We start from the raw sequence: 10530 nt of genomic DNA on the forward strand, positions 1-10530 counted from the left end.
TTTTATAATGATTCCTGCCCACCTCATCTGAGTTTCCCTTTAAAAATTAAAAAAACAAAACCAAATATACAAATGATGCTATTGAGTAGCTATTTTCCAGTTATTAGAACAAGCCTAGAGTGTGGAAGCCAGTAATGGTTCTGGACAGAAAGTCTGTGCCTCCCCAGTGTTCCTGCCCTCCTCAGTCAGGATCACTTGTTGGATGGGTTTCTATTTGTAAGACGTTAACTCTGTGCTTTGGCTTTTCCACTTGTCTTTCACAAACGTCCTTCTCCCCAGTGGATGTAGCAATCCCTCCCATGCCTCAAACACACACGCACACAGCCAAGCCTTGCACAGGGAGATGGCTCTAGGAGAATAAAAGGGGCCTCTCTATAACTGTTAATGCAGGCCCTGATTTGCACCAGAACAAGTGAAAGCAAGATCAGGCCCAAGCTAGTAGTTTTGCTTACAAACCAGCAAGATGTCAAACTGCACAGTTCAGTCCTGATCCTCCAGGTTTTCCTGACGGGAAACCAAGTGTGAAGCCATTCAGCACTGAAACTCAACCAAGGCAAGTGCTCCCTACACCACGTGCTGATGGCTCTCTGTCATTTCCATGTAAACACTTTTACACCCATGTTTCCCTGCAAGGTGATTGAAAGTATTGAAAACTTCGGAGGGTTCATCTTGGCCATGGGAGAAATATTTTCCAGCTTACAGACACCTGGTAGCTTATCCATCTTTGGAATATCAGGCTTCATATCTAAAAGGCTTATTTTCCAGTGTTATTTCAGAAACAGAGAAGGGAAGAGAAAGAGAGAAACCCCAGCCTTTAATTTCTGCTTTCAGAGTCACTCCAGTTGAGCTGTCAATGCATGGCCCTCTCATCTTCTTTCCTCTCGGAGCTCCTGGTCAGAAAGTTAATGCCAGGGTCTGTGCTCAGGGCTTGGGTCCAACGGGGAAGCCAAGGGAGTCTGTTCTCATAGTGTTGTAAGGTGCTTTCCATATTGCAGCTGGGACTCATTTCAAGCCATGCTGTGTCTCCCGGTGTCTCCGTAAATCCACCTTTCGTTGGAAGCCTTTGCCACATAGATCACAGCCAAAGGGCTTGAAGCCTGTGTGCTTCCGACTGTGGGTGATGAGGTTGGAGCTCTGACTAAAGGCTTTTCCACACACCTGGCACTTGTGAGGCTTCTCACCTGCAAGCAGAAGGTAGGAGAGAGGGAGAGAAAGACAGTGTGAAAGAGGCAACATGCTGCTTACGCAGGACCAGAGCAAACAGGAAATGTACACTGGGCCTTAGAGCTAAGCAAAGGGAGTCCTGTGTGATTACCAAAGAAGTCATTCTATAAAAAACATGCAATTGGGAGCCCCAAAGCATTAGCTGGGCCTGCACTGCTGCTGAGCAGACCTGGACTTGGCTGCACCTCCATCATCCCAGTATAGTCCTGGGAGCAGCCTGAAGCACAGAGTGCTCTCAGGACACCAGAACTTGGGAATACATTTGGCTGCATGTGCTCTGTGTGATTTAAGCTAGCTTTGTGTTCTAGGAACATAAGGAACTCCTGGAAAGACCCCCAGGTGGTGCTGAATGCCTGACATAGATGATTACAGCAGCAGCATGGGGGCAGGTGGAATAGAGATGGAAGTTGTTAAGCCAAACCCAGTGAGCTGAGGTTTCTCCCCAAGGGATGTATGAGGGTGCTTAAGTGAACCCTGAAGGGCAGGGTTCATCCAGAGATCTGTTCTTCTCTCCATTCCACACACTGAAATGCTAGCAGTCACCCTGAGCCAGCCCTGAAGTTCTCCCGCAGGCAAATAATGTAAACGGGAATAAATCCAGCCTCTGGAACTTCTCCTACAGCGGGGTCAGTGACAAAACTCTACTGGCCTCCATGGGAGCAGGATCTCAGTGCATTTTCATTATGTTTATTATCAAATAACGGAAAAAGGGGAACCCAACCACAAAACCAAGCCTGATTTTCCAAGTGGCTTTGCACCTGCAGAGCCCACTGACTTCAGCTGGAGCAACAAATTCTTTGCATCTTTGAAGATCTGATTCTTAGAAACATAAAATAATACAAAATGTGCTGGAGGCTCAGTTCACAAGAGTATGCTGCACATGAAAATGATCTCTGATTCAGTTAAGGAACTGGTTTTATATTAGCAATTTAAAAGCCCAGTTTCTGATCCCACAACAAAATAATGGGTTTGACTGATTCTGAATTTAGCTGAAATTCTACTCAATTAAGATTCATTTGAAAAAGTTACTATGGAAATACTTTTTGTATTACTTTCTAAATAGTTCATTTTCATCTAGCAAATAGCTGGTGGAAAATCTTTATAAGTATTGTTCACTGCTTGTCATCTAGAAAAGTCACAACCAAGCAGCACTACCTATAATGCCATCTTTCTACATATTTGCCATTTTTAGGCTTCACCCTTGATATCTGCTAGAGGTCACTATCAGGAAACAGGATTTTGATTATCTGAACCTTGGCTTTGGTCATTCATTCCCCTCTACTCTAAGTGAATGGTGCAGGACTGATAGACAAGACTTTTTTTTAAAAGATTTCTGATAAACTTGCCCTCTCACTGAATTATATTTTTAAAACAATTTCCTTCAGTGATTCACCTACACTTTATCAGTTTCCATGTTTATTACTAACAGTGAAACTTGAGAACTCTGCACCTCTCCTTCCATTCTGTATCAAACTGCAGCCATTTCTCAGAAAGTCTGGGTGGAAGCGCAGACAAATCTTTGAACAAATATTTAAACTAAGAGTTTGACCCTAGGCCCTCTAGTTTAGTGTTTGATCTAGAGGAGGAGACTTGTAAATTGGCAGATCCTGCAAAAAGAAATGCTCCAATCAAATTCACCTGTCATTTTCCAGGGACCACAGCTGTAAATCAAGGCTACATGAACCTAATACTCTACAAATCATCTAACACAAAGCCCTCTGAATAAACATTGGTAGATCCTATTAAGGGAACACTGATTGGATTGTGAGGATTTGGGTTATTTTCCAGCTGCTGCTCATGAAGCCACATTTAAATCACCCTCCTTTGCACAAGTAGAGCTCAGATAGCATGAACAGCAGCAAGGCAGTGAGAAGCATGCAGAGGTACTGTCCCAACTGAGGAAGACTGGACTGCTTCAGAGAGACCTCTTCAGAGACCTGCCCTCACAGCTGGGACAGAACAGCAGCAGCTGCAGGGCTGACCTGTGTGAATAAAGGTGTGTTTCTTCATATCAGATTTCTGGTGGAACCGCTTCCCACAGTACTGGCATGGATAGGGCCGGGTGTCCGAGTGGATGAGCAGGTGGGTGGACAGCGTAGAAGATCTCTTAAAACTCTTGCCACAAATCTTACAGTCAAAGCTGCGTTCCTGTAGAGAGAGAAGCCCAAACACGCATGCATTACACCACACCAACAATCCCACCAGCAACAAACCGCCCAGCAGCGCATCAGTGTTGCCCCTTCTGCCTTAGCAAGCACTTCCACTTCTCCAGAGAGCTGGACTGGCCTGTAGAGATGTTAACACTGGCACGATAGTACCACACGATTAAAAAAGATAATGCACCCTCTCCCAGTGCTGTGCACCACTCCTCACAAAAATTTAATTGAACAGCTCTTCCTGCTGGCAGGAATGGCCAAGTGGGAGCAGCCCCAGCTGACCAGGCAGAGTACACCGGCACATTTCAACAGGGGCCCAAGACATGATCATTCCACTGTGGGAAGTCCAACAGTTGCAGCAACTGTTCAGAGGCCACCTCTCCACTGTACACGGGAAACAGGGTGCTGAGGCCTGTTTGGTTCACCTGGGAAATATCTGTGGCAGCCTGACTTTTCTGTCAGGGTAATAACTAACTGCTTATTTGTAATTCCATTAAAATTCATGTCAAAGGTACCTAGAGCACCTGGGGAAAAGCTTTTTGGCTTACTACTTTAAGACTCTGCTGTCTCTCTCCCTCACACACTCCCCTCCACCACATTCTTCCACCATAAATCATCTCTTCTTTCCATCCCTTAACTACCATCACATCTTCCTCTTCCTGCTATGCTTTCATACAATCACCTTAGTTTATCTGGCTTTCAATGCACTCTCCCTGAAATGTCCCCTCCATGGACACAATATGCAGTGCTACTCTTTTCACTGTTATTTAATGGGTGACGAGATATTTCCCCTCACTGTATGCTCTGCTGTTGCACACTCATGAAATTGTAAATAAAACAGCTAGCAAAAAACCACTGCTGTAACTCTATCCTCCAAAAGGCAATCTGAAGAAGGATGATTTGCCAGGTCAAGTGGGTGGGTGAAGGGGAAATATGGCACAATATCAGCAGGCGGAAAATGTTACAAGTCCTCCTACCAAAGTTAACTACCATATTCTTTTAGTGTGTGACTCAGAGTGTGTCGAGACGGGTGAAGTCTGTGCTCTATTACCTGACTGGTCGTTCAGATGTTCCCTGCACAGACACAATGACTACAAACAAGGGAAGAGTCACTTCTTTGCAGCAGGGGAGGAGAAAGAATGAGGAGAGCTGCGTCAAAAGAAAGCACAGTGAGTTGCTTTAGCTGCTAAAAAAAGTCCACATCCGCATTACAATTTCCCTTCTGAGAGTGAAAATTTATTATTTATTATCTGTTACTTCTGGAGTGCCAAAAGTGCCCATTGCTTCATACAAAAGCACGCAAGGTCTGGGGAATGGAAACAAAGCCTGTGTTCTTTAATTTGTTGATTTGCTACTTTGTTCACTAGCTACCTACCCTTTTCTCTGCCTGTCACCATATTCTTCACCCAAAACTGCCCACTGCAGCCCTACCACGTTCTCCTCCTCGCCTCAGTTTAGATGCCCACCTACTGCCCCCTGATTGCCTTCACAGCCTCTCCAGAGCCAGCCAAAGCAAGCAGCTGGCCCTGGCCCTCAGACCTTCATCCTGGCAGTCTGCCCCACTCTCACCTGCGAGTGCACGGCCTTGTGCTGCTCCAGGCTGACTGCATGGCCGAAGGTCTTGCCACACATATCACAGGCAAAGGGCCTCGTGCCACTGTGTGAGCGGCGCACATGTACCTCAAGGCCATGTGGCGTGGAGAAGACCTGAGGGGAAAGAGCATATGGGGTCAGGCTTGCCAGGAAGAAGGGGCTGGTGAAGAGTCATAACCAGTGTGCGAGAAACGGATCCCTACCTTGCTGCACTTGACACACTTGTAGGAGCCAGTGCTGATGAGCAATGGGCGACACAAGAGGTCCGACTCCACTTTGATGCCACCTGGCCCCTTCTCTTGCTGCAGCCCAGGCTGCGTCTCAGCATAGAGTCCGGGTGCTGCTGCCGGTGGCCGCTCAAAGAGCCCCAGGCCCGGGGAGCCAAAGTCACCATAAAGTCCAAGGGAAGAGTTACGCTCTGCACCATAGAGGGCTGGCTCGGAGCCTCGCTCGCAGAAGAGTCCCAAGGCTGGGGTTCGCTCCAGCGTCGGGCAGGGCCTGTAGCTTTGGACAAGGTGCCTCAGCTCAGAGCCACCCAGGCTGTTCCACATGTACGGTTTGAAGGGCACCGAGAACGGGGGTGCTTCATCTAGGGATGGACACACAGATCGCGCCGAGGCTGCGGAAACACAAGGGCATGGGAATTAGTGCACTTCACAATCCAGCCACTATCATGGGGCAGAATCATCTCAGCACTCACGACTTTTGCCCAGAGCCAGACCCCTGTACTGCACATTAAGACTGCCCTTTCATCTCTAATGGGAGGACATTTTATATTGCACAGTAGGGTCTGCGCACCCAGTACTACCTACTCAGCCACTGTCCCAGACTAATTATTTAAAGCAGCCACCAATTTTGTCTACCTCCATCTCTGGGTGCCCATGTGTGTACACACTGATCTGACTGTTGAGATGCTATACAACTCAGTCTGCAACTTCCTTTGGTTTTATCTGCAGCTCCTCAGAAAAGTATATCTACTCTGTCCCAAGATGGGCATCAAAGCTGACAGTCCACAGGTTTAAGCTCTGATGTAGATCCCACATATCGATATAGCAAATATGACATTACAGAGGCACCCGAAGGAACAAGCGTGCCGAGATTTACCTGATCAACAAAACTAAAACCTGCTTGTTACACAATTTAATGCCCAAATCTAGTCTCTCAACTTAATGACACAACTGTCTGTAACTATACTATGGTATAATTGAAGTAAAGAACAGCTTCTGAGGTGCTTGAATGTTATGCCTCACTTTTTCAGAAAAAAGTAAACTAAAACCAGTCCTCATCTGAAATAAAATCACGGTTGCTTCAGATTGCTCCGAGTTTCTCCAAGTAAAGAAACTGAGTTGACCCAAAACATAGAGCTTTGCAAAATCATCCATATAGGCCACATTAAAAATTGAAGACACAAAAAAGATTTTCCTAGCAGTCATAATCAAAGTGATCTTCCAACCAGGACAAGCTCAGATGGCTCCAACAGGCTCACCTTTGGCAATGACATCTGACCAAGGCAGTGGGCACCACAAGATGAATCATACCTGGGGGGCCCATAGCAGAGTCTGATGCAATAGCAGCAACACAGCCTTTGCAATCAGTGTCTTTTAAAGGTACAAATGCTCAGGGAGCCTTGCATAGAGGAAAGCACAATTGGGCAGGGAACCTGAGGTACTAGACCCCAGCTGTGTCTGCCAGAGATGCTGATTAACGCCTGAGGTGCTTTTCTTTTACTCTTCATCACGACAGGCAGCACTGGAAGTGTCCAATGTCTCCACTGGACAAACGTTTCACTGAACCAAGGAAAAGATTAATCAATTAACTGCTGAAGTGCTGATGCCTTCAGAGAGATATTGGCATCCCTTACAACCTGGGCTTCCAGAATAACCCCCCTTACCCAAAAACTTGTCCACCCACAATTGCTCTCTTGCTTTTTTAATTCCTGTCAGCTTTACAGCTCCCATGGCTTTCTCAGCCTTTGGCAAAACAAGATAACCAGGGTGGGCTAAGGAAGGAAGGCATGATGTGTTAGGCTATCCATTTGGATAGGCACTGAGGGTTACAGAAGGGAGTGGGAAATGAAGTGAAAAGTGATCTTTGAATGACTTGACTGTTTCCAATCTTTTACATAATTTCAGATGTTAACGGTCTCAAATTCTTCCACTGAAATTAGCAGTCTTTTGGTTGGAAAATATATGTGCACATACCAACTGGGACATTTGAACAGAGCGATGAAATCAAATTAGCTGACATGGTGCTGAGCACGATTTTTCCTGTTCTGCACTGACTGCAAAGTTGTGGTCAGCATCACATCATCTATCTTGTGTCTTTGCAACCAGTTTCAGTGTTGCCATCTCTCACGATTTTATCGCAAGGTTCAAAACTATCTTAAAGTCCCAGCTCTTGAAACTGCATGATTTCATCAGGCCCTCAGCTTTCCTTTTGTTTGCTTGTTCTTGTTTTAGCTTTTTTTTCCTCTTAAGATCAACTACTAGCCCAGACTGTAAAGAAAAGCGTGAAAACGTAAACCCTCAATATTTCAACAGCAGAACTGAATATCCATAAAGTATTACTTACAATCTTGATTTGTAAGCCAGCCCATTGAATAAGAGGAGAGGGAAGGCTGACCTGATTTTTGAGCCCTTGGAATTGGCAACATGGGACACGGTGAACATTGCACCACAGATCAGCTTGCATGCAATGTTCCTTCCATCTCCTCACATGCTTTGGAGACCTCTCAAGCACAAGTGCAGGGGAGCCACTCACACTATACTTCTCAGGTGCAAGCTCAAGCCATCCTAGCCCTGTACCCGGTATCAAGATGACCTGCAAACCCAGATCTGCCACACTGCAGGGCACGTCTGTGTCTGCCTCTCCTCCACTCCACAGCATCTAGGCCTCCAAGGGGTGAGTGGGAGGGAGAGACAGATTCTCCCTCCTCTTCCTAGCAATTCTGTGCAGCCTTTACATAGACCACTTCTGGGAGAAAAAACATCACTGTTCTTTTTTGAAGGCAAGGCGAACTCAACCTGAAATGGCTGGGAACAGACTGATACGCACAGCAACAGAAGATTCAAGTGTACTCCTCCAGACCACAAAACACCATGCTCTCTGCACAACTCCATTATACCCAGTAAAAGCCTCCCTCCAAGACTGCAGCATCAACAGGCTGGTCAGGAGATACTAATATACTGCTGCACGGAGCTATAAGACACCTTCTGTATATGCAAACACATGCGATTACAGACACACATAAAAAGTGAGGTTAAATAACAAAGTGATTTACACTGATGGAGTCAACAAGGTATTAGAGCGTTAACAGGTATTGTATCTGTGCACGCCTGCCTGGATCAGCTGCACAGAGCTCAAAGACAAACCTGAAATCTGGCTTTCACTGAGTATTGAAGTGCAACCTGCACCTATGGTCACTTCCAGGGATAAGGGGGTGACAGTACTCCTCACCGCACCTGCCCTGAACATGATTTAGAAACATCATTTCTCACCTGCCCTGCCTGTCAAAGCACAGAAACCGTGCCCCACCCAAACACAATCTTAGAAATCCAGTCTCTCACCAGTGCATCTTACAGAAGTAACCTAGGCACAAATTCCAGGTTTGCACTGAATCTGACAAAGAAGCTGGAAGGCTGAGGGGTTGGGGGGAGCTGTGAGAGGAAGCCTGACTAATCCTGCTGCCACTGCCTTCATCATTAATGTAACAGTATGTCTCTCAGTGCACTGAGGTTCATTCAATAAAGCTCTTTCCTTACAGTACTTGGAGTCCCTTACCTTCCTGTTCCCTTCTGCCTGCGAATGGGATCAGACAGTCCCAGGACCACCCTCCCCCACTGCCTCCAAAAAATCGTGATCTGGCATGTCACCCTCATTTTGCAAAGCTACCTTTCCCAGGTAGCTGGATGGTTGGATGGGAACTAATGAATCCCACAGCAGGGGGAAAAATGAGTGGGGAGGAGGAAAAGACAGAGCAGCCCTGGTAAATAAGTGCTCCATTTTACATCTGTCTTTTAGACACCTTGTGAAAATTGTCTGCTTCCCGCGCAGAAATTGTAATTATTTGGGGAAGAAGGAGCGGGACAAATTTGTTAGAACAAAAAATTACACACATTGCTACACTTTGTGCAGAAATATTAGCAAAAGAGAGACTGCTGCATTGCTGCATTTGGTCCAGTCTGTCATTTGCACAGGCTGAAACTGTCCCGTGACTTGCTGTGATGATACTGGGCAGCATTTTGAATGTCCCCTCAAAGGGCTTTTGGACTCTTAAAAGAGGAGGAGGCTTTAAAAATGCAAACCCATATAATTACAATTAGCCGCTGATGTGCAAGGGCACAACAAAGACGAAGTTGGAAAATCGGTGAAGAAACTGGACTATTCGCTTGCTGGCATCTGCTGTCAGTCAGTAAAGCTCAGACAATTTTTCCTTCGCCAAGACAGAAATTGTTCTTTTTTCCAGCTGTCACTTTTTAACCAAGGCAATAAAAAGTGGTTTTTATATATACATATTTTTGTTATAAAATGACACCATTGTATTTTTAAATGAGATAAGTATTCACGCCAGGCTGGGGACAGCATCTCCCACTGCTCCAACCACATCAAAGGCAGGACAAGGGAGCTAGAGACAGGCGCTGCAGCCATAAGTGCGAGTTTCCTGGATTTGGGGTGTTTAAATCTGACCGTCATTATTTTCATCTGGTTTTTACGAATGCTTTTTTAGAAAATTAAAAAAAAAAAAGAGAACGGGGGTAGGGAGGGAGAGATCCTTTTTATAGGCAAGAGGCAAGAAATAACCTGAAGTGCAGTTAGGGAAAACGCCTAGCAGGTAGTACAAAACACAAAGTCAATCCTGTTTACTGCAAGTATATAGATAGCCTAGGAGAAATTTTTACTGTCTTAAAAAACATCTAAATTGCGGGTAGCAGGACCCCCTTGGAAAATGCCGGGACCTTCAAAAACATAACCGGCTATGCTTCTAGCAATTAATCAGAAACCAAACAATCAACGCCCAATGGCATCACAACTTTTCTACAGCCTGTCACCCACTGCTCCCTCAGCAGTGGGAGACAGGCTGGAAAAGCAACCCGAAAGAGATAACCTGAAAACGAGTGGAAGGGACAGATTTGTATTTTCCTAATGTGTGAGAAAAGGAAAATCTGTCCCTTCAACTCGCTTCCGAACATCCAGCCATGAGACTTTGTCCCACGGCACCGACATAGCCATGTAGCCAGACCCTCTTGCCCCGGTCCTACCTGGTGAGACGGAGGGTGATGGAGGTCTCCAGAAATCCTCAAACTCGGACACCCTGTCACAGACCCCCTGTCACAGACGCTGCCCTCGCAGCTGGGCGCTGACTCGGAGGTGCCATCGGCAGCCTCGGTGAGGTGGGATTCCGCGGAGAAGCGCCCTTGGGAAGGCTCCGGATGGGGCAGGACGGTGCGGCACAGCCCCGTGGCCTCGGGGATCTTGCTGTCTGCGGAGCAAAGGGGGCGAGGGGCTCCTCAGTGCGGGTCCGCGGTGGGAGCCAGCCACCTCCCGCGGCGGCCCCGCT

The 10530-nt window shown here is 46.5% G+C and overlaps 1 protein-coding gene across 1 annotated transcript; it reads right to left on the reverse strand.

Annotated features, from left to right (window-relative positions):
* Positions 1 to 635: 635 nt before the first annotated feature.
* On the reverse strand, positions 636 to 10476 carry GFI1 (growth factor independent 1 transcription repressor; the record flags this gene model as incomplete). The annotated part of the gene is given in 6 exon segments (XM_010083616.1): positions 636 to 1181; positions 3207 to 3372; positions 4950 to 5087; positions 5177 to 5592; positions 10232 to 10295; positions 10298 to 10476. Coding segments are annotated over 6 exon segments (1142 nt in total), but the record flags the coding sequence as incomplete, so codon positions are not given.
* Positions 10477 to 10530: the final 54 nt, after the last annotated feature.

This window comes from Pterocles gutturalis, unplaced genomic scaffold (genome assembly GCF_000699245.1).
Source record: "Pterocles gutturalis isolate BGI_N339 unplaced genomic scaffold, ASM69924v1 scaffold2340, whole genome shotgun sequence".
Taxonomy (NCBI): domain Eukaryota; kingdom Metazoa; phylum Chordata; class Aves; order Pterocliformes; family Pteroclidae; genus Pterocles; species Pterocles gutturalis.